The 25,789-nt window shown below is 38.3% G+C and overlaps 1 protein-coding gene across 1 annotated transcript in view; it reads right to left on the bottom strand.

The window, feature by feature from the left end:
• slc27a4 (solute carrier family 27 member 4) overlaps nt 1–25,789 on the bottom strand; it is a 65,108-nt gene that overhangs the window by 10,387 nt on the left and 28,932 nt on the right. The window contains exons 6-11 of the mRNA XM_028809194.2: nt 24,807–24,898; nt 17,195–17,304; nt 15,326–15,535; nt 7,655–7,781; nt 7,129–7,266; nt 4,752–4,916 (exon numbers count right to left, since the gene is read on the bottom strand). Coding sequence (XP_028665027.2) covers nt 4,752–4,916; nt 7,129–7,266; nt 7,655–7,781; nt 15,326–15,535; nt 17,195–17,304; nt 24,807–24,898 — 842 coding nt within the window. The remainder of the gene's footprint in view (nt 1–4,751; nt 4,917–7,128; nt 7,267–7,654; nt 7,782–15,325; nt 15,536–17,194; nt 17,305–24,806; nt 24,899–25,789) is intronic.

Below are 25,789 nucleotides of genomic sequence, written 5' to 3'. Positions count from 1 at the left end.
ACTTTTTCCACCAGCCTTTAAAGCTACCATCTTACCTCCTCATTGTCAGTTCTGTCTTAGACTCAAACCAGTGAACATCTCTGTTCAATTTTCAACCTATTTTGCAGCCATGGAATAATATATGGGTGGCCGCCCCAAATCTTTACGATGTCTGTGTCTCATCATTATCACAAAGGACAGAACACTTTGGTAAAAAGTAATAAAATCCATAGTTTATCCATGAGGAGATGTAAACTCTCAGGTCATTCTAAAACGTAGACATAAATAGCAGACACATTTGTAAAACAGTACAGAAAGATACCAGATACTGTTGTATTTAAGATTTGCTCATTTATGCATCTATTACTTGATTGTTCACTTTTGTACAGTTGTACATTCTTGGAGGAAGTGTATAGCAAGGGCAGAGCAAACTCTTTTTTTTCTTAAGAGACCGCGTTCCTTCAATGTGGGTAGTGACATCCTTTACATAGTTTATTGCTCTGTGATAGTCAGGGTGATTTTCTATGCTGTTGTGTGCTGGCCCAGTAACATCACTTTAAAGAGGTCCATTGAATCAACATGCTGATTACATAGGCAGGCTAAGTTATGGGATGCACTCACAAGCCACTGGAAGTAGAAGTGAAGGAGAGAATGAGAACAAAACTGAGTGCCATGATGAACAATTCTGTACGTCCTTTCACTGACACACTAGCATTAAGCAGCCAGCACATTATTTCACAGAAGCATGCCAAGAAACGCTACTGGGTCTCTTTTATACTTACAGTAATATGCCATTAAAGTGTCTCACTGTCACTGCTCTTTATCTTTAATTTTCTTCTTTTTTTAATAATGTATGTTTGAGTAGGGCTGTTGTTGTTATAATATTACTTCAACTCCTGTAAAAATCTTAAATTCCTTTTCAGGACAAAAAGTTAGTCTTTTCATTCCGTCATTCATTTGTTTTCTCTTTCTATCCAGTGTTAACAGTGAGCTCAAGTTGAACATACCGAGCATCATTGGTGTGATGCTAGTTTCAAATGTACTGTAAGGATATTCATGCACACAGAGTGTATTTGCTTTATGAGAGTGTTTTGCCTTATTCTCTACACTCTACTCATAAAGAGAAAGATAAATTCAGGATAAGATCTATAAGCTGGGAATAATTCTCAGTGAGATTTGAAGAATTCAGAAGACAGCCTATTTACTTGTGAAAAGGTTTCTTACATTATGGACAACCTTGTGATGTACAGTCTGATCCCTGGAGTACAGCAGCCATGGCGTTGGCACTTGTAAAGCTGAGATGCTGAGTGGTGAAGATTGGAGCAATTTGTTTCTCTCAACTTTAGCTTTAGAAATGTAGAATGCGTAGGGCCAAGTGCTAAAGAGGTGTTGTGTCACAGTGTGATCAGTGATCATGTCTAAGAGGCTAAGAACTGAAATCTAAGCCGATTGTCTCAAGTAGATCATCTATTTTCTTCATTGCCTCTAAATTCCAGTAAGTACAGGTAAAATTTTGCTTTTGCTTTTACTGTTAACAATCAGACCTATGGTATCTCACATTTAGGAATTCACCTGATGCTATCATGTGTTTTTGCAGATAAAAATCCAGGGGTTTATCTGGGTCGCTGTGCAGTGTAAGATCAACATGAATCTGAAGGACACCAAACACAAACAAAGAATAGCTTAGCATTCTCTATACGTACATATACGGAATTGGAGTTTTACTTCCTAAATTTGAAGCAACAGACCATGATTTTTCCTTACCTTTCACATGTTGAATAAAGTAACAAATCATATCCTATTAACTCATTTTAGAAAATGTTGTTTTCATTGAGCATAACTGCATATTATTATACTAGCTGTGTAAGCCAGTGCTGTAAAAAGCATGGGGTCCTAGAAACTATTGAAATTATCAGAAAACAAACTGAAATGTATAGGTGTCAGGTAATTGACAGGAACTACTCAGGGCATCTCTCTCCTAGGAGGATTCATTTCGCTGAAGTGCTCACATCGCTTGTGCATTAGCAGCGGGAGGAAAAGTAAAAGGGATACCGTTTTGCCAATGTTAGTGGCTAAGCGACTTTTCTGTTTCCTCGGAAGTGAAGCCCTTACCCCGACTCTACTTCTCACTTCCAGGCCAGACAGACACATACACTTCCATGCATAGATGTTTATATATAAGATTGGAATTTACATAGGTTTTAATGATCTGATATGAAATTTCAAGTTACTTTTAGGTTTGCTGTAAGTTTAGAACCTTAAGCATACCTTACTTGAGAGGCTCTGGTAAAGAGGTTTACTATCTTATTAAGAACTACACGGACACAAAATGAAGTGATGGCCTAACTTTGCCTGACTTTGACTGAGTCATTGATGTAGCAGCTTACGAGTGCACAGTATTTTTCATGGTCACAGCTGTGTGAAAAACTAACTCATTAACTGGAAAGAACTAAATGTTTGCCACAAGCTATGACAACTGTCCTTCACTGATTCACCATTTCAAAAGTGATCAATTCATCCATCTATCGACCAAATCTTTTTCAACTATCCCAGGCCTGTGGATGCTGAAGCTTGTCCTGATGGTCTCAGACATATATACTTGAGCAGAAAACTATGGATAGCATGGTGGTGCAGAAGCTAGAGCAGTAATGCCTCACACTTGCAAATTTCTGGATTGATTTCTTGACTAACCACTCTGTGAAGGCCACACACCCTCAGTTCATGCCTGAATAGATTTTCTTTATGCCAGTCTTGTGTAGCTTTAGCTTTATGCTTGGATTGGTGTCCTGCTGGAAAACAAGCTTTCTCTCAAGGCGCAGGTCCCTTCATCAGATTTTCCTCCTGGATTTCCCTGTATTTTGCTGCATATATTTTACTGTCACAAGGCTTTCTGGGCGTCCTTCAGAGAAGCATCCACATACCACCATGTTTCATAGTGGTATGATGTTTTTGATAATGTTCAGTTCTTAAACATGGCATTTATTCTAATCGCCAGCAAGCTCAATCGTGGCTTCATTAGTTCCATATAACCTTTTTCCAGTTGACTTTGGAGTTTTCCCTTGTGCCTGATGTAATGCGGATTTTTTTTCTTCATTGGCTTTCTCTTTGCCACTTTCCCATAAAGCTGTGACTGGTGAAGCACCCGGGCAGCTGGTGTTGTCCGCACAGTCCCTCCAATGTGAGCCACTGTAGCTTATAACTCCTTTAGGGAGCTCATAGGTCACTTGGTGGTCTCCCTCACTCATCTTCTTCTTGCATAATCAGTTTTTGTGGACAGATTGCTCCAAGCAGATTTACAGCGGTGCCATACTTTTTCCATTTTGTAATGATTTACAGTAAATAGATTCCAAGGGATATTTGGTGACTTGGATACTTTCTTGTTTCCATCCCTTGACTTGTGTTTTTCAATCACCTTTTTATGGAGTTGTTGGAAGTGTTCTTTTATCTTCATTGTGTAAGTTAGGCCACCATACTGACTCACCACAAGTTGGCCATTCCACATTCAGGTGCATTTAGACTACAGTCAATGGAAACACCAGAAAGGTGATCTCCACTGAAATAATTCTGTGACTTCTAAACCCAATTGGGTGCCGCAGTGATGATTTAAGGTGCCATATTAAAGATGGTGAATGATTATGTGATAATTTATCTTGTATTTTACATTTGCAATTAATTTGGAAAACTTTGCAGGGTTCCTTTTTCACTTTGACAGTGAAGAGTCTTTTTCTGTTATTCAAGTCAAAAAAGCCAAATTAAATCCACTGTTATTCAACCTTGTATGATAATAAATTGTGAAGAACTTCCAAAGACACAAATCCTTTTTATAGGCCAGGGGTCGGCAACCTACGGCACGCGGAACGATTTTCAATGGCACTCTGATTGAATTGAAATGTAGTAAAATATATATATTTTAATTACAGCACACACGTTCGCACCCTCACCTATGTTTTGTGTATGCAACTCACATGTAATTGGAAACCATGTGTTCAGTGCAGGCTGTGGTACGTTAAAACAAAATTCTTATTATTATATTTTAATTACAGCGCATGCTTTTGCACTCTGCGTCCCACACCCACGTTTTGTGCATGCAACTCACAGTAAAGGGAAACCCTGTGTTCAGTGCAGTTAAAACAAACCTCTTGTTATTATTGAGTAATATACTGCCTTAAAATGACTCAAAAACTTGATGTTCGCTCTTTTCAAGACTCTTTGATGAATGAGTATAGATTTGTACAATAAAAGGATCGTGCTGTGTTTGCGTTATACTGTGAAAGTGTCGCGTGTCGTACGTCAAGTGTACATAGACATTATCAAACTAAACATCAGTCCACGTTTAAAAACTCTGATGAGAAAAGTGAAGCTATTAAATGGGCTGTTTCTGGCTTTAAGAAACAAACTACTTATTTTACTCAAATAATTGGAACCAAAAATAAAGCCATTGAATGTAGTTATAAAAACGTTTGACAAAACATTCTTTTCACATATGATCCTATGTATTTTAAAATATTGAATGACCAATAATATATGATGCGGTTACAATGGGATACTTTTGAAGCTCATTATAACCTGACCAATTTTGACACTATATATAACAAAATTGGTAGAATTATGTTGGCATGACGACTAACATTGTAACATTGGTTCGGCATGACGCCGCTGAAAGGTTGCCGACCTCTGTTATAGGCAATGAATTTATGAAATGCAGGCATTAATTTTAAATGCACTGTCATTCTTCTAATTTTTAGGAATTACAGAGGCATTTTTGCACTTACCTGGTACCTCCACCCCATAGACCACGACATCAGTCATGTCCAAGATTCGGCTGAGTGTTCCTTCCACCTCAGTTGTAGATACGTTCTCTCCCTTCCATCGGAATGTGTCCCCTGTGCGGTCTCTGAAGTACATGTAACCATATTCATCCATAACAAGAATATCACCTTAAATAGGAGAAAAACACCTAGTATAAAAATTCAGAATTGCTTAGCACTCCATACCTAGTCAGAGAGAGTCAAATATGCCTCAGTTTAATTTCTGCTGAAGACAATAGGAACATACGGATTGTGAATAAGAATGCTGATAATCAATGACATCAAAGTGAACAACTGAAACAGAAACAGATGTGCAGAAGGTAGAAAAGTAGCCAAAAGACAGCCAGACTCAAAACCCACGACTGTGGCAGATATGGGGTTTTGATCTGCAAATCTTACAGCCTGGCAAAGGTAAGCACAGCAACAAGGCACAAGGAGTCATCCTGCATCATCAAAGCCTCTCTCAAGCAGAAATGTAACAGTAGACAGGTGATTCCAAATGTGCTGTCAAAGCACTTCTTCAGAAGCACAAACAAACTGGCTAGGTTGAGAGAAGAAACACAGTGTTTGGTCAAAGAAATGGAATGTTGCAAATGAGAACTAGATCAAGCTTACTTCCCTTTGAAACTGGAACATGTTCAGCACTACTATCAGCTCAGAACTGTCCGAAACCACTGGTATAACCAACTACAATTCAAAGAAGTGGTCTTCATGGAAATTGCAACCAAAAAGTCATTCCTTCAAGGTGGAAGTAAAGCCAAACAACTCACTTATGCATGAAAACACAAGGACTGGAGTGAAGAAAAATGGGAGCAGGTGCTTTTGGTTTTGAAATTTTTGTCTCTTAACAGAAAGGATTTTGTTCTCCATATGACTGGAGAATAGCACATGGTGGAATGTTTGGAGGTTACAGTGAAACATGGTAGAGGTCCCCTGTAGCTTTGCGACTGGAGTTCCACAAATGGAGTTGATGATTTGAGCAAAATTGATGCCAACAACCTTATAGCTGTACAAGACGTTGTGATATATGGCCGGCAGTTTATCCCGGCCAATACCCCCAGGCCACCAGATGGAGCCCTCCCTGCAACATGGAGGTGCCCCAAATTCCAGCAGGGCCTCATGGACCTTGGAGTTTTAATGCACAGCCCTGCTGGATACTATGGGGGCCACCAGTGGACACTGCAGGGAGGCCCAGGGACTTCTATTTGCCTTATAGCCTGGAAGTACTTCCCAGTCGAGGGGACAGAGGAAATGATGTACTTCCGGGCTGAAGAAAAGAAGTTTTTACCCAACCCGGAAGTGTTATAAAGTCACATGGACTGAGGGACAGAAACACTTCCGGGTCAAAAATTATAAAAGGACTGTGGGAGATCCAAGCAGTGGGCTGAGTTGGGAGGAAGGGTGACTGAGCTGCTGGGAGGTGTGGAGGATTATGATTATTGTGTATTTGGGATTATTATTGATTTATTATTAAGTATAGTGGAGGTGGAGGTGCTTGTGCACATTTATTATTATAATAAAATCCATCATTTGGACTTTTATCTGGTGTCTGGCGTCTGATCTGAGGGTTCAAGGGGACGACAGCACCTCCTATCTGTCACAACGTACAGACCTATACTTATTCATCATTTAGTACAATCAGGGAGGTGTCTGATGTCTGCAGCATGATAACGATCCCAAACACACAGCCAAAAATCATAAAAACTACCTGCAATGAAAAGAGGAACTGAAAATGCTGCAAAAGATGTTATTGTGTCCACAGAACCCTGATCTCAACATCATCGGCCAGTCTGGGATTACAAGCAAGACAGCCAAAGTCTGCCAAGGAAGTGTGGCAACTTCTCCAAGACGTTTGTAACAACCAACCACATGGGTACCTTTAGAAACCGCATGCAAGTGGACCCGAGAGAAGGCAAAGTGTAGCCACACAAAATGATTTAATATATATTTTTTGTAGTTTATTGCACTTTCTAGGAGGTTTATCGATTAATAAAAACAATTAATTTAATTACTTTTAAAGAATTCCCACTTTTCAGCATTTTTTCACCAAAGATTTTTACACAGTACTGCATGTATCCGTGGAGTCTGTGTGTGTATGTCTACAATTTAGACAGACTAAAGAAACATAAGGTCACAGGAGGCCACATCAGGCTACAGGCTATGGTCCATAACCAAGCAGTGTCAGCAGCAGCCCAGAAAAGGTCTTTCCATCTGTCAAGCGCAACAACACAATTAATACATCTAGCCATCCATCCACTGAACCCACTTATTCCCCAACTGACAACCAGAGCCTATCCTGGCAGTGTGCGAAGCTGAAGGAAAAAGAAAATGTTGTCTTTACCAGAGAGATATGCTCTGTCCCCTTTCTTGAAGACATCTTGTGCCACTTTCTTGCTGGTTGCAGACTGGTTCACATAGCCATCGAATCTCCTAAGAGGATCATTCTGAATGATCCGCCCAACAAGCTGACCAGGTTCACCTAGGCAAAGAGACCACAAGTTAAGAGACTTGTTTGGTTAGACATGAACCTTACAGCCTACCTTTTCTTTGTGTAATCGTTTCTATAATGTGCATATAAACTACCAAGGATTATTTACTGTACATTTAAAATAATTGAACACAGAAGCACATATATGTATACAGTATAGTTTAGGTCGTTTACTGTCAGGTGTAGAGTATAGTGAAATTCTTATTCTTAATCAACAAGGTGGGCTTGCTTATGCTGCGACCCAAGCTGAACTGCTAGCTCTTTTCTTAGCATCTAACACAAACATTTTTCTCTTCTCTCCATCTGCCAAGGCAGTACAGCAGGTAAACTGTGGGCTAAGCCCTATAGTGCCACTGCTCTTCACTTTAATCAGTCATACCTGCTTTGCAGGGTATGCACACCCCATCAGGCCCTCTGATCAGCTCCATAGTCTCTTCATCCACCTTCACCAACCGGATCGGGTAGATGAATGGCAGAATGCTGCTGTTAAATCCACACGCTCCCACCTAAACAGACATATAGGAATGTTGAGTCAATTTGTAAATACACAGTAGAAAAATAACACATTAATGTAATAAAGCATTTAAATGCATTTTCATGAAAGCGTACCAACTTTCATGAATGCAGAAACAACTCATTTCACATAAAATAAAAACATGGGGGAGGGAGGAGGCATTCCAAAAATTCCAGACATTGGGCCTAGGAAGCCTTGGATGCAATACAAAGAACAAAACAAACAAAGCGTCTTAGCTTCCAAACAAACACACCTGATTGTTTCATGTTGGTCCTGTTATTCCAGATGAAATCTTTGATACATACAATAAGAGTACCAATGAGAGGCCATTGTGAGGTTATGAAATTTTTACCTTCTGGAGATTAGTCACCGTTATAACAACACAGAGAAGTCAACATGTATCTTGCACAGCCTGGGAGGCTAGTTGGGTCCAGGCCTGATGCACAGCAAACAATATCAAAATATCTATTAAAAAATTCTCAGCTTACTTGTTTTGGACAATCCATACTGTAAGGCCCGTAAGTACTTGGACAGTGATACAATTTTCATAATTTTGGCTCTGTATGCCAACACAGTGGATTTGAAATTAAGCAATCAAGATGTGATTGAAGTGTAGACTTGCAGTATTAATTAAAGGCATTTAACAAAAAACATTGTATTAGCCATTTAGAAAAGGCTCAAAAGTATTTGGGCAAACTAACATAATATTGAATATAATAATAATTTTCAATACTTGGTTGAAAATCCTTTGCAGTCAATGACTGCCTGAAGTCTGGAACCCATGGTCTTCTCCAAGTGCTGGGTTTCCACCCTACTGATGCTTTGCCAGTGTCTTCAAGTGAACTGCATGTCCAGTTGGGTTGAGGTCAGTTGATTTACTTGGCTATTGAAGAACTTTCCACTTCTTTGCCTTGAAAAGCACTTGATTTGCTGTCACAGTATATTTTGGCTCTTTGTCCATCTGTACTGTGAAATGTCCTGTCAGTTTTGCAGCATTTGTCTTAAACTGAGCAGACAGTACAGCCCTGAACACTTCAGAAACCATCCTGCTACTCCTGCCAGCAGTCACATCATCAATAAACACCAGTGACCCACGTCCATTGGCAGTCACACATGCCCATGCCATAACACGGCCTCCACCTGTTTCACAGATGATGTGGTATGCTACAGATCATGAGCTGGTCCTTCTGTTCTCCACACATATATTTTTTTTTAATTTTTATTGATTTTATTGAAATCACACAACATTCTATACAAACAGATCAATTTTACAAGAATAGGATTGAAGATGAATCAACCTCCATCCCTGAGAAAGAGAGCATGGGCAGCAGAATAAAACTTAAACCTAGTAAAAATAAGCAAATAGATAGATTAATAAGTGAATACAGATAAATGGAGAAGTAAAACAAAAAAAAAGAGAATAGGGAGAGAATCTGCTTCCTCAGTGCTTTAAAAGCTTATTCTAAAATGTTATTGATTAGATCCTGCCAGGTTTGGACAAATTTCTGCACAGATCCTCTAAGTGAGAATTTTATTTTTTCCTATTTCAAATAATATAAAACATCAGTTACCCACTGACTTAAAAGGGAAGAGTTAGGATTCTTCCAGTTGAGTAAGATAAGTCTCCGTGCCAATAGTGTACATATTGATCTTAATTTCATTTGCCCAAAGAAATTTGTTCCAGAACTGGACTGTTTTTTTTTAATTAATTCTAGGAAAAGTCTAATCTGTCCTTCCTATGCTTGAGGACCACCAGTGGTTTGCATATTGTGGTAAACCCTCTGTGTTTGCTTTCTTTTCTTCTCTTGATTGTAGACTTAGGCAACGATAGGCTGACCTCCCAGAGCGTGTTCTCGGTTTGGCTAAATGTTGTGAATTGCCTTTTCTTCACCAAGGAAAAAATTCTAGCACAGTTGTCTTCCATGGTTGTCCAGGCCTTCTGGTGTTTCTGAGCTCACCAGTGTCTTCCTTCTCTTTAAGAATGTACCAAATGTTTGATTTGACCACTCCTGGTGTCTCTGTCGTCTCTTGGATGGGTTTGTTTTGTTTGGATTTCTCAGCCTAATGATGGCCTGTTTTTACTTGCATGGACAGCTCTTTAGATATCATATTGAGAGTTCACAGTGACAGCTTCCAAATGCAAATCCCACACTTGGAGTCAACTCCAGACCTTCTACGTGTTTAACAGTTAATGAAATGATGAGGGACCTGCTCCCATCTGGCTATGGAACAAGCTTGTCAGTCAATTGTCCAAATACTTTTGAGCCCCTGACAAAGGGGAGACCAAGTATAAAAATGGTTGTCATTTCTAAATGGCTCATACTATATTTCTGTTAAACCCTTTGAATTAATTCTGAAAGCCTTTACTTCAATCATGTAATTATTTCTTCATTTCAAATCCATTGTGGTGACGTTTAGAGCCAAAATGATGAAAATTGTGTCACCATCCAAATACTTATGGATTTAACTGTATTTCACTTATCCAGTATGCTCACAATGTCCTAAACACATGTATTTTTGCTAGTATATTGTTAAATACATCACTTCTGAAAAATCTTCTTGCAAATGCATATGGAGTACATTCAAAACAGACTGAGCTTTTGAATTAAAAACCCATCTTCTCTCCCTTCATTTGCTGTTCGTAAAGCCCCAACCCCATATTTGTGAGGTTTTCAGTCGCAGTTTGTGAAACTGCATTGTTGCATTGGTGTTTTGCTTGTTGAAGCCACTCAGATATGCGCAAATATGAGGCCCACTTTACACCTGAAAATGCTTTGACCTGATTCCACCTCAACGCACTTTCCAGTCACTCAGATAAGATGGATTTTCTAAAAATGGTTTTAGCAAAAACATATGTGTTTGGGATATTATAAGCATACCACTGGTATTTGATATATGGATTATACAGCATGAGTCAAATGAGATGTTTTTTTGTGGAGGTTTTGATAATGTTTACTGTTTGTTTACTGTTGGTCTCTATTGGATGTTATTGTGTCTTTGGTATCTCTGTTCTCCTTAAAAAGCAAGAGATTAAAACTTTTTCTCAGCCATCATTACAAATATAGTGTAATGTAAGAGGTAAAAAAAGAAAGAGATATTTGTATAAATAGAGATCAGGAGATAAAACGTGAGTCACAAAATGAGCAAATCTGTTGTTGCAGCCAAACCCCTAAACAAAGATGTAGTCAAAATTCCTTTGAACAAATTATGAAACGAAGAAGACGTGATACAGACACTGAAAAAGTTTTTAGGTTTCTATGCAATCTCAGATAATAAGGAAGTGCATAACCCTTGACCTTTATACCATCTATTCAGTGACTGCCTGTTGCCCCGTAAACAATATGGCTAGCAACCATACACAAATTAAGCCCAAAATGGCATTGCAATAAGATGTTAAATATTTTTAACAATTTTCAAGTTTGCCTTAAGCATAAAATAACCCTTAAATATGAATTCTTTTATTTCCAAACCCTGTAAAAAGACTATGTATGTGTATGGAAAAAACTACCACCATCACCAAACAAAGGGCATCATGCTGATCAGATTAAGGAACAACAAACTGCCTTATATGAAATAAATTCTAAATAAATCTATGAACTATTAAAGAAATAACACAATCATAGCACACAGCAAAGGCTTTAGTGGAGTGTTCCTTTTTAATTATATGCCACAAAATGTCATATGGTGTAAGCACAGGAACCACTGTTGTAGTGCCCTATTCCTTAATTAAGAGATATAATAATAAGCATTTCAGAGTTCCATAGAGCAAGTAGGCAGGCCCAACACTTTATAGCAACCAGACATAGAAAACACTGTCTCACGGTGACCAGGCTCTTGGACGACAGCCTAACTGTTAATGATGCAGAAACCAGAGCCTCCTAGCAATCAGACAAAGAAAGCAGATACAAGCACATCTGACTTATCACAATAATAGCCAAAGGTGCTGAGTGTATGAAAAAACTACCACCGTCACCAAACAAAGGGCATCATGCTGATCACATTAAGGAACAACAAACTTTCTTATAGTTACCTTACATGAAAAAAATTATAAATAAATCTATAAACTATTAAAAAACAGAACCATAGAACACGGCATAGGCTTTAGTGGATTGTTCCTTTTTAATTATATGCCACAAAATGTCATATGGAGCAAGCACAGGAACCACTGTTGTAGTGCTCTATTTCTTAAGAGATATAATAATAAGCATTTCAGAGTTCCATGATGCAGGAAGCAAAGGCCAAAGGTGCTGAGTGTATGGAAAAAATTACCACAGTCACCAAACAAAGGGCATCATGCTGACCAGATTAAGGAACAACGAACTGCCTTATAGTTACCTTACTCTTTACAGTTGCCAGATACAGAAACTGGTGTCATCACCTTGTAATGGTCAGACATAAAAACCACTGCCTCACGATAACCACACTGAACAACTGTGTATCACAATACAATACAATACAGTTTATTTTTGTATAGCCCAAAATCACACAGGAAGTGCGACAATGGGCTTTAACAGGCCCTGCCTCTTGACAGCCCCCCAGCCTTGACTCTTTAGGAAGACAAGGAAAAACTCCCAAAAAAACCTTGTAGGGAAAAATGGAAGAAACCTTGGGAAAGGCAGTTCAAAGAGAGACCCCTTTCCAGGTAGGTTGGGCGTGCAGTGGGTGTCAAAAGAAGGGGATCAATACAATATAATACACAGAACAGAACAAATCCTCAATACAGTATAAAAATAAAAATTTTTAGAAGTAAAAAAAAATAAAAATTTTAGAAGTATGGAGCAGAATTTAACAGTAGATGATATCACATAATAAGATTTGGAAATTTTTAGAGTCTTGGAGACCTCATCCATCAAGCTGCCTCCCCCATTTGGCCATTCCACGGGTGAAACAGTGCTGGGCCAGCCAATCCGATGAAAGGACCCCTCTTTATCACAGTCAGCAGACATGTAAAGTACAGGCTTAATGATTAAGGGGTGCATCGCAGTGTCAAGACACTTAAATAAATGCATCATACTGACCAGATATAGGAACCAGTGCTTCATTATTATTATTCTTACTTAGGGACAGGCACGAAGAACAACATACAGAAGGAATCAAATAAACAAAGACCAAAATGTGACGAAAAATCGAAGATTGAGAAGTGCAGCAAAAAAGAGTCATTAACCAGAATGTTTCACGCAGCCAAATCCAAAACACAAGCTGTAAATCAAAGTCGAAGAACAAAAAAGAATTTGTAACTAGAGAGAGCTTTAAATAATAATAATGTGAGGGTTTCATTTAGTTTTGATTTATCCACAAACCTGGACAGTCAGTAAGTGTATGACGCTCAACTTTATTTGGTCTCGGTAATGACATCACACTTCACACACTCCCAGCATCCCAAACAGAAAATTATGGCGGCATCCATAATAAACAAGTTTCTCAAAAATAACGTCTTAAAAAATGCTTATCATGAAGTTAACCTGACCATAAATTCCTTGATCTCTAACATTGTCAAAATGATATACACATTTCAGAAGACAAGGAAAATCTGAAAAAAATATAAACTAATGTCCAGCTCATGACCTCACCCTTTCTCCTCCTGACTACTGTACACCAGCATGAAGGCTTGGCTGTACCTTTAATGCCCCTCCTGGGATCACTTCTAGCCATTTGAGGGTTACAGGTAGCCTTCTCTTTGCTTCATGGATGCTAAGCAGGAACTCACTCCAACAGCTCTTGCTGTTCCTGCACTGAACTTTCAGTTAGCCTTAAACACAACTGCTAACACCATGGGAGGGATGTTATGCTCTCATATATTGCGTTTGGGGACCATTTGCTCTCTAGCAACCAGGAGATGTTGTCATCTTTAACGTTAAATCTCTTGTCTTACTCTAAGAACCGGACCAAGCATGTCTAAAAGCTAGATTGCCTGCTCTCTAGTATCCTTGGGGGGCATTACATCCTTCCGTCTAGGATGATTCTTTCTGTCATGTTGGTGTTGGTGTCCCTGTCTACTGCCTTTGGGTGGCACAAAGCACATATATATGGTATACTGCCTCTGTGTGTCTCAGCAATTCCAGTGTGGCTTGTTTTCTTAACTGGAGGCTGAGTGTGAGACTTTGCCCTGCGTTATCCCATCACAGTGGTGCGCTTGCCCTGGTAACCTCTTGCTAGCCAAACATCCTTCATTTTATATAGTTGACTGAAAAGATCAGGGTACACTTTATACATTTTTTAACATTTGGAAATCTTTCAGGGTAAGTATTTTGCCCAGAGTCATGGGATAGCCTTGTGGTTTAAATTAAATTGCTTTAGCCACAACATCCCATCGTCTCATGCTAAGCAGAGAGAGGAATCACTGCCTTACAGCAAACAAAAATCAAAGCTGCCCGGAAGCAGCACCTTCTAATAACCAGACAATACAACATGTGTCTCGTAGCAACCAGATGTGGAAAGTAATTCCAGACAGTTACCAAACAAGAGGAATAGTGCCTTATATTGACCAGACACAGGCAGCAGTGCCTTACTGTATTCGGATACACAGGCCAGTACATCATAGTGAACAGACATACTGTACGTATACACACAATACAGTTGCCTCACACTGCCTGGTATTAGTCACACAAAGGAACTGGTATCACCAAATAAAGAAGGAGACACAGAAACCCCAGGCTTAATTGTGGCCAAGCAGAGGAGTTCATGTTGTCTGTAAATCTGTAACTCACCTTTGGTTAATCTGTGACAGCAGATTCATTTGATACCAGCAGGTACAGTATAAGGCAAACATTTTACAACTTAATTTTTACAACTAAATTTGGCTGCGGACTGCCAAACTGATATCTTGCTCAATGAACTGAACTTGCAGCGAATAAACAAACCCCTGAAGTAAGTTGCCAGAGATCAGCTACAGTTGGCCACTGGCAGAGTTTTAACTGCAGGGCTATTTACAGAATGGCTTTAGTTACTTTACTTTCCCCTACAGGGAATGCACAAACCAGTGTGTTTCTTCGTGCCGGTCCCAAGCCCGGATAAATGGAGAGGGTTACGTCAGGATGGGCATCCGGTGTAACATTTTGCCAAATCAATATACAGACAACAATACCAATTTCCTTACTAGATCGGTCGAGCCCCGGGTTAACACCGACCGCCACCAGTACTGTTAGCCAACAGGGTGCTGGCGGAAATTGGGCTACTGTTGGCCGAAGAAGAAGGAGAAGAAGAGGGGAGAGACGTGTCCGGAAGCAGGAGGAACAAGATGCAGAGGACAGAAAGATATAGAAGAAGATGATCCGCTGTGGCAACCCCTAAAGGGAGCAGCTGGAAGAAGAAGAAAGAAGAAGACTTTCCCTCTAAACAGAACAAACTACATTCACTCAGCCATACTCAGGCACATGGCAATCAATTCATATACTTAAATTTACTTGGTACATATTCACATGTGAACGTTTCCGCCACATTGCTTTAAAAGGAAACAGTAAAGCTAAGAAATATTTATAAGTTGGCTCGCTAACACCATATTATTGTAGTTATTACAGATCTAGCTGTTTCCCTCACCTTGTTGTCAAAGTTTCCCAGGCTGCAATTACACTCTGTTGCCCCGTAGAACTCGGCTATCTGTGGCACATTGAACCGATTGACAAACTCCTCCCAGATTGAAAGGCGCAGGCCGTTACCCAGTGCCATTCGAACCCAATGCTGTTGCTCAGTCTCTCGTACTGGTTGGTTTAACAGGTAGCGACAGATCTCGCCAATATACTGAACAATCTGCAAAATCAGAGAAGAAACCAATTCATACAAAGTCAGTCTCTGGGAATTAACTCCAATAGCCACAGCCCATATAGTTTATCTGCTTAGGGGTCCTTGTAATTTTTATATTTTTTAATTTTTGAAATATGTTTAAATATTTGTATCACCTGTAGACTTGATATTTGGTCTTAAGCCTAGTGCAGCTGGGATATGCGTTGAGTTCTTGCAACCCTAAAGCTAGATCAACTTGATTTAAAACATGGAAGGGTTGAAGGATAAACAATGTTTAAGAGCTTTAAGAACGGTAGTGACATTGCTTGCTTGCAGTAAGGAGACCTGGGTTCACATGTTTGCATGATCTCACCTTGGCTTTCCACTGGGTACTCCAGTTTCCTCCTATGGAGAGTGGATTGGGATTCCTCCCATTGTGTGGTATAGAAAAGTACAACTATATGCAGGTTAGGGGGACTGGCTATGCTAAACTGGCCCTAGTGTGTGTGAGAGTGTGTATGTGTTCAACTTGCAGTCGACTTGTGACCTGCTCAAGTATTCTTCCTTCCTTGCACTTGATGCTTAATACTTGGGAACTTGGGATAAGTTCCTGCTTCCCTGTATCCTTGTTCTGGATAAGCGGGTATAGAAGATAGATGGATGGATGGGTAAGATGCTACCAAAAATGAAAATCTATATAATTACCATAAATTTTTTCATGTACAAACCAGCTTAATCTAATTACCTGTATAGGGTCATGAGTAGCTAGAATCCATTCAAGTAGACAGCAGGAACCCATCCTGGGTGGGATGTCTATCCACACATCCACCCTCAGTCTCACTGTGTCAGATTAAGGTGGCCAATTAACATCGCATTAATATCTTTGGGATGTAAGAGGTAAGAGGAATGCCACAGTAGCAAGGGAAAAACCCCAAATAGCCGCTTGGGGGCTGGGTGAGAGGGGAGAAATGTCCAAAATGTACACAGCAACCAGGCCAAAATTCAACCCAGCCACCAGGCGGCTTAAGATAATTAAACTGGTTTGGCTTAATGCGTTTTGCACATTTTAAGCAAACGACTGGATAACTGAAATGTGGATTGTGAAACAAGAGTAACACAACATTTTTGTTTTCTTTTTCTCTGTGGAAATTGTTTACATTGTAGGAGGAGTGGTGGCTCTGAGGCTAGGTATCTGCACTGGCAATTGGAAGGCAATGGGTTCTAATTCCCATAAATGCCAATAGAGACTCTGCTCTGTTGGACCCTTGAGCAAGGCCCTTAACCTGCAATTGCTGAGCGCTTTGAGTAGTGAGAAAAGCGCTATATAAATGCAAAGAATCATTGGCTGTTGTACAGCATTTGTCACCATTGGGTTCCATTATATCACAAATGTTTTCCATTCTGCATAAAAATATGATTACATTTTTTCTTTGCCATTACTACAAACTACATGGGGGCAAATAACATATACAAATACAATTTTTGAGTGGAGAACCCTTTTAATGTAACATTGGAACTGGAGTGTATAACTGTGTAGATGCGCACAACAAAGCCTAAATACACGGTAGCCCACTCAGCCTTTCTGGACTATGAAATCATTCTGAAAATTCTCTACGGCTCCTATGTCAAGCTAAGCTGGAAAGTGGCAAAAGCAGAAACCACTGACAACAGTTTTAAGAATCTCACAGTGCACTTGTACTTGATGCAGTCGTCCCAGAAACGAGAGGCAGAGAACTTGCGCTTGATGACCACAGTCATTCCGTGTAGAAGGCATTGACCAATTCCAACAATGTTACCTAAAAATAAACAGAAAAATGTGTCACTAAAATGACAGTTACAGTACATTAATTTGAGTGATTATCCAAATATAATGAAGACTGTGCTTCTGAAATGGATATCAACAATTAACGAGTGAAAAGCTAAAAACAAAAAATGAATTTTAATTTCAAACAATCATTATTTATTTTTATAGCGTCATCACAAGGTGAGTTACAATGCACACCATGTAGCGCAATACAATACAACATCTGGGTCAAAACTTACACACACAGCCTGCTGCTCAAACTCCTCTAATCTGTCCTCAAAGTCGACATTTTAGTACTATCATCACCATTCAGCTGGGGGCCCCACTCACAACTACATCTTTTTTCCCTTTTGTTGTGTAATTAGGCATTCTATTTCTATTTACTCTGTTCATGCTATGATTCTAAGATATTAATTGTGTAAATGATGACAATGTAGCAATAAACCCAAATCATTTTTCTAGGTAGCTTCCGCAGATCAGCATCACCTACTCTTGTAGTTCCTTGTATTTCCATGCATTTTCCACTTGATCTGTGCTAAATGAATGTTTCTGTACTGGTTGTAAATCCTATAAAGTACATTCATTAAATGAAAATAAAGCAGAGGCCTAAACAAAGGATTAAATTAATGTGTACTTAATGCCGTAATAGTGATGTGAAACATTCTAAATTGCTTGCACCAGTACGTCTTATACTGTTGATTTTTTCTAATGCCAGAGACTAGGACTGAAAAAAGAAAGTAGAAAAGAACGAATCTGCATCTGGATAAGTAATTGGTGGAAATGACAAGTTATGCACGCACTCATCTGCACACTGTGTGTTATGATTCTAAGGTTTTGCACTCATTTTTAAGAGAATTTTATATTTATATTTAGATATAAATATAAAATATATATTTACCCTTGTTAGGAAATGTCATTGTTATTTTGGTGGCATTGACACGTCAAGATTTTGTTGATCATTTCTTCCCCTGTTCAATATCATTTTGTGTTTTTTTGCATGGCCGATGACATTGTTTCTGACAAAGGCTCCTTTTGCTACCTTATGTCATCAAGCTGGCACTATTTAGAATGGTGGCATGCTACAAGTCTCATCCACGTTTTTTGACTCTAAGCAAAAAAATGGTCAGGTGTGTTAGTGAGAGTAAAAGATTTCGTAGTTGGCTTTAGGACATTCTCGCATTTTCTTTTTTTTTTTTTTTAACTGGTTTTAGGTACTCATTTTGGGAAGGTATTTATTTAATTACTAGCCATGTTACCTGTTGAAGAATATATTTAAAAATATATTCTATCTTTTGCCTTACATTCAGTGTTCATCCTACGCTTTTCTTCAGTTTTTCTTGTGTTTCTCAACCTGTCTTGACTGGTGCTTCCTCTCTCGATTGTGTTCCCGTAGAGCCTGCTACTCAGAATCTATCATTTTGAGGTGCCTTGCTCATCTCCAATCTGTTTTTGACTACCAATAATGGTAGATGGCTCCTCATCATCTGCTGCGAAACATCATTCGTATTCTTGCAAATACTTCCCATGTTTAAAGGCAGGCTCTCAGTGTTCCTCGTATGCCTTTACTCGGTATCCTCATCTGTCTCAAACTCTCTTCCCTGGTGCTTCCTGCCTTGACTGCGTCTGAATGTGCAACCAAAGCTAAACTAACTAACCAGACCAAAGTCAAACCCGACCAAGCAGAGAGGGAGAGAGTACTGTTTTATTAAATAGTATATTTGAACTGATTTTATTTGGAATCAAAACTCTTTCAAACGAGTGAAGATCAAATAGCAAGTATAAAAGTATGTTTTAAAAGAAATCCATGAAACTCAGAATTTAGCTTTTATCTGGTGACTATAGAGCCTTGTTTAAAATGGTTCTTTGTACAGGATAAAACAGCAAGTTTCACATTCACTTTGGAATTACGTTAAGGAATTCTTGTTAAGTTAAAAAAAATGCTGAACAGATCTTCATAAGTTAATAATCTTAATACATAATTCACCTGCCTCCTCACTCACTCACGACCGTCCGAAGCTGAATGCGCAGTCGCCTTCTGCGCAGCTGCCCGAAAAACCTTACGAGACCAACTTCCAACCCCAACATCGCAGCAGGCGGTGGATTTACGGCCACAAAAATTCAAAGAGAAAGGCGACTTCGATTAAAACTCTAGAGGCCTGAAAGGCGATTTCGACTACAGCTCGAGGCCTAATTACGCATTCTGATTCAATTACGCATTCATTCAATACACCTATATCAGGTTTGTGGTGCTTATATTTATTACTATTCCATATTGTACTGGAACATTCATCATTCAATATTATACTATAGGCCTGGAAAATTAATCAACTAACAGTACAAGCCTGTACAGTAATGAGTAAAGCGGACTACAATCATTACAAAACAACTTCTTCATTACTTATCATTTGTTCTTCATACACTGCTGACACAAACTCGTGCCCATTTCATCTTACGTTGTCGAAATGGGCTCTTTGTCTAGTTTAAGATAATACAGAACATCACTTTCTTTCAAAGTTATAGAGAGTGGATTGGGATTCCTCCCATTGTGTGGTATAGAAAATTACAACCATATTTCATAGCACTCTTTACTCCAACTGGTATTAATGCAAATTTTTACATTTGCATTTATTTGCTTAGCAAATGCTTTTATCCAAAGCGACTTACAAAAGAGGTAAGCATAATCGAGTAACATTAGGCTAGGGCCTATTTTTTCAGCAGGTATAGGAGGACAGCTAACAAAAGTTGATTGCCACAAATGAAAAGATATAATAACTAATACATTTACAAACATAGATTAATAATCGATAAAAGCAATTAATCGATTAATGTAACAGCAAATCAACCAACAGTATGAAAGATTACAGAGCAAAGTTTTTTTCCCCAATCAATTAGACAGATATTCACCGAACAGGTGGGTTTTCAATTGCTTCTTCAATACATTGAAGGCAGTTAGCAGTTTGGACAGAGGTGGGCACCTCATTCCACCAACTAGGAACTCTACTGGATGAGAATCTGGACTGAGACTTGACACCACACAGAGGCAGAATTATCAGACGCTGTTCCCTGTCAGACCAGGGTGGACAAGAAGGAGTATAAGCACCTCACCAGTCTCTCCATATACTTAGTTGCTATCTACGTGATATATAAGTGTTTCTGCTCTAAATGGTTTAAGGGTAGGAAATACCTAATACATGTGACATAGTGATGCAGACACTTGATGACATTGCTGACAGGTTGGATCTTTTCCTTGGTACATTTTAAACAGTTTTAAACAATATAAGATCAATGAACAATTCTTAGTTCAATTATGACATGCTTGGTGCATAGTGTGACTAGAGTTGTATTCATTTTGATTTCCTGATGTTTCCCCTCAGTTTGCTCCTGACCATATTCTTCTTATCTTACAATTATATTAACTTTGCCTTTGGGCATGCAATTTTCCACCAACGCTTAGCTTCCTTTTCATGCCTGGCTGCTTAGGGCAGGACCTACGGAGGTGTGCCATCTAACCACTGCCAACTGTACCCGAGTAACCTGAACCAAGAGGTTTGTACAATGAAAAGACAGCCCACTGCACACTGCTGAAGTGTGTTGTCCAGGCATTGCCTTGGCCTGCATCCTTTGAAGTTGGGTTTCACTTCTGTCAGTTTTGTTTTCTAAGGTAAAAATTTTGTTTAAAGAATCTGTTTTACCTTTTTACTTTGATTTTGAATTTAGAGTTACTTTTGGCTTTCTTGAATCAATGTGTTAAACTTTATGGTATGAGATTCATATTTAGATTAATAGACTGGAGACTTTGGAGGCTACTATTTAAACTTTAAAATGTTGATTTTTTCTGTTCTTTTGGTATTTAGCAAAAGTATCCAAACCTTGGTCTATTTCTTTTATTTCTTACCATTCTATTATATTTTTTTAATTTCACCTTCCTTTTTGTTATGATTTATCAATTGACTAATTATTTCCAGGTAAAGCTTTTTTTTTATCCATTCATTCTATAGATTAATATTGGTCATTTTATAATTTATTAAAAAGTCTGTAAAATATTTAATAAATTATGTCTGATTTGTTTTATTAATGCAAGAGCATAGGTTATGATTGCTAGAAGTTTGATTTAAGGTTTTTCCTCATTCTTTCAGAGTCATGTGACATTTGATAGACTCAGATTCAGATATTGTTCAATGTGACGATTAGACTTGCGTAAAAAGCCACCAAACTGTGAGGCTGGCCCTTAATACCCAGATTCCTTCAGTTTGTGTTGCGGTCTTTATTATCTACTGAAAGACATTATCTGTTTCATTTCCCCATTTCCAATGTACCCACACAAAACTGGTCTTATATTATTCAATACTCCCCCCCAACTGCTTTTTCACATTTCTAGCAAATTTGCAACCACTGACTGGGAGGACTTTGTGCTGATCAGGCACATTCAGCCTGTCAAAGGGCAGCTTGTGCTTTAATTCTGTAAACTGCCCTCACAGCACAAGGCACCAGCGAAGGGGTGAAGATTGAGCAAAACAGCTTTTGTTTGGTTAGTAAGTATTCCATTCATTCATTCGTGGCAATACTCAGTTTGTCTTATCAGCAAGTGCAGGAACTTTGTACAGTGTTTTTAGGAACCAGCTGTACTGTATGCCAACTGTGCCTCTGAAGCAAGCGAATTATAATGGTGTCAGATGTGCAGTCGGGACTGGCTTCTTCAGTTCAGTGTGTCATAGGCTGTATTACATGAGGAAGATGATTATGAATGAACACATCGAAATGTTGAAATGGGCTTTATCAATATTAATGAGATAAAAAGGATTAAATTAATGGTTAGCATTGTTATACATTAGTAAGGCAAAGCATAACATACATTGAGCCCTCATTTAGAATGACAACAATGAGTGTGTTTACGTGCACTTTAATAACCCAGTCATTCACAGAAACTTAGTTTCTAAAATGCCACATAAAACCCTCATTAATGGTTAGATAAACTGGGTTATTAGTCTCTGAGAAACTGAGTTAATGCATGTTGCATTTTCTGAGAGTACGCCAGTTATTTGGTCTTGTAAACCCTTAACTGTATTACAGTTAAGGATTTTGAAGTCAACACATGTGTGCTGCACTCCGTTAGCCAGTGCATGGGTTTATTTCATACATGCTTCCAGTAGCCATGGGCAGAAAACACTGAAAACATCCACTAATACATTTCCTGAGGCAAATGCTCAGGCCATCACATTATTCCTACTTCTGGTTGAAATAATCTATCTCAATATTTCAGAAATCACTAAATTCATGTTGATGAGCTGAACATACCAAGCTCAGCAGTACAATCTTGAGAGTAGTGTTAGGAACAACACATTAAAAATAACATGCATTACATAGTAGTATGATTTCTTTTTAGAGTAATGAGTAACTTAATGCACTGTTTATTTTATTGAAGTAAAAATACCTGCCTGCGGTGGGTTGGCACCCTGCCCAGGTTTGATTCCTGCCTTGTGCCCTGTGTTGGCTGGGATTGGCTCCAGCAGACCCCCGTGACCCTGTGTTCGGATTCAGCGGGTTGGAAAATGGATGGATGGATGGAAATACCTGCATTATTATTATCCCAGCAGTACTGGGTGTAAGTTAAGTAGCAAACATACCCATATGCTGCTCCTTTGCAGGGCACAATCACAAAGCCAAGCAGAGAAAAGTTTAATGCATGTAATCCAGTAACATCCATCCATCCATTATCCAACCTGCTATATCCTAACTACAGGGTCACGGGGGTCTGCTGGAGCCAATCCCAACCAACACAGGGCGTAAGGCAGGAAACAAACCCCGGGCAGAGCGCCAGCCCACCGCAGTAATCCAGTAACAGAAACCTATAAATAACGTGTCAGTTTAGTTTTAATCCGACTATTTGCTATAGATACGGTGAAACAATGTGACTGGGTGAACAGTGGTCATTGCTCATATTACAAGCCATCGGTGATCAGGTCGAGGTTGTAAAAAGGGGATAGATGTTATTCCTTTACAGCACTTGAAGGATTGAACATTTTTATAAAAACACAAGAAAATGATCACAGGCTTCACTTTTTTTTTCAGATTCACGGCAACCATTGATGATGTTTAAATCTTTATTGCACAGTTTACAGGATGTCGGAGCATTTCTTGAAGCATACTTGCCCATGTAAATGGAGGTTTTTCAGAAACCAGATTTATGTTATTCCGGTTTTGTGTGTGCATTTAAATGCACTGAATGTGTATTTTGTGGTATATAACTACATAGGTTACACTGTATATTATGTGAAACCCTAGCTGGATCAGGGTATTATATGTCACAAAGCATCATGGCTTTGGAAACACTAAATGAACGGGAATGGAAAAAAATGCCATTATTTTGTTAACTGAAGATATTTAATTCACTAATTATTATGCAGAAGTGTGTCAAAAAATGCACCTTCTGAAGTAAGGTTAATAATGCCTCACCGTGACTGTGACTACTCTTTTTATCTTTAGCTAAGTCAGAGGATTTCTTTCTTTTTTGTATTTCTGGTGTGGAGTGGAGTTGTTGTATGATATAATGTTTATTAATGTATTTATTGATCTTCTGTAAAAAGCTAAATATCCCTCTTGGGACACATAGATAGGTAGTACTTTATCTATCTATGTGTAATATATTGATGCATCTATTTTCAGAACCTACTTATGGCAATCAAAATAATGGGATTAGCTGGAGCATTTCCTAGAAGCATTAGAGCAGATGGAGAAACCAACCCTGAAGAAATTGCTGGTCCATTTTACATTATGTAACAAAATAATATAAAAGAATATGCAATATTAGTGAAAGGCCCATTTAGAAAAATGGACACAACAGAACAATGATAGAATTGGAAGTGAGTGAAAGTAAAAAACAGGAATAATTATACTGTATAATTTATTGTTATATGAGGATAACAGAACATACCATTTCTATTAAATTAGCACACACAGATTCCAAAAAATGTTTTGAATAAATATGGAGCCTCGTCATTAGTTGTAGCCCTTACACCCCTCTTTCTTTGTGCTTCTTGCTATCTCTGCTTATTCGACATTCTAGTTCATCTTTCTTTTTCTTGTTCCGGCCTTTGTTTTTCAACTTTTCTCACATTCTAATCTCTTGTCACTTGAAGAACAATTTATTTTAGATTGTATTCATTGTTGAGAAAATTAATTTAAAGTGACTACATTTTACAAGACATTCTTGGGGAAGTCAGACGACATGAGCAACATTGACCAATGTAAATGCTGCTATGTTACATCTGGATGTATATATAAAAATAAATAATTCACATTGTTTTGTGTTTATACATATCTGCTGTGTATAAAGCTGTATATATTATTTTTTTCAGTAAGCTCTGTAGACTTTTACATTTTCTTACAGACTAGCTAAAACCTGAAAAGTTTGTACAGAAAAAGTTACCTTTTAGTAAAACATCTTGTGCATTTTGAAACGTAATTTGTACAAAGACAATAACAATCTATTCTTACCTGCAGAATGGTAAAGAGGTAAGCAGTCATAAAGGATATCATCAGAACGCATCCCAAAACCATAATAGACTAAGGCCGCCATACGATAGTACCTATAATAAAAAGCAAAATACAGATTTGAAAATATAAATTAAATGAAAACAGGAAGCAAATTTTCTTCAGTCATATGTTTCCACCTCCAAAGCATTTTGTAAACATATTCAAGTGATCACAAATGCATGCAGCGGAGAGTAGATTCAGTCAAGTATTGCTGCAAACACCAAATATAAGATTAAAGGGACTGCAAAGATGCTGAGAATGCCTCCACCTGGTTGTTTTATGGTGTTATACTTGAAAACTGAGTCTTTAAAACAGGATATACAGTACAAAGTAACCTATTTGAATATCACCCAGGATGCATGGTGATTTTGGCAAGTTGAACCTTTTCCGCTTTTACAATGTGTCAGTTTAAATGAAGTAAAAGATTTAAGGCTTTTCTTTATGATAAATATGAAGACTGCAGTGCTGCTGTGTTTCTTTTCCAGTACAGTTCAGTGATGTTTTATTACTTCTACTATTCAACACATTAATGCTTCATAAACTCCCTAAATGCAATAATGACAGAATGGTTAAAGATCAAAGAGCCAGTTTCTTCAGCATAGACAATACTGAAAAAACATTGGTTTCCATGTTAGTAGTGATGTTATGAATTTTGCATTAAAAAAACATTTCATATCTTAATAAATTAAATAATCTAAATCAACTTGACTCATGACAGGGTTTCGTGTACTTAGATGTGAGATTGTGTAATTATAAATGTGATTAATATTTGCTCCCTTGAACAATTTGCTTAATCTGGTTCACTTCTAGAATTTATTTCAACTTATTTATTAATTTTATTGTTATTATAGCAATGTCATTTTGTGTTTTTTGGGGGGGGGGGGGGAATCTTCATTTTACTATTACTGAACACAATACATACAGTATAACTGCTAAGTAGAGAA

This window comes from Erpetoichthys calabaricus, chromosome 9, assembly GCF_900747795.2.
Source record: "Erpetoichthys calabaricus chromosome 9, fErpCal1.3, whole genome shotgun sequence".
Classification (NCBI taxonomy): Eukaryota; Metazoa; Chordata; class Cladistia; order Polypteriformes; family Polypteridae; genus Erpetoichthys; species Erpetoichthys calabaricus.
The sequence above is the reverse complement of the archived record's forward strand: the minus strand, read 5'-3'. Positions and strand labels throughout refer to the sequence as shown.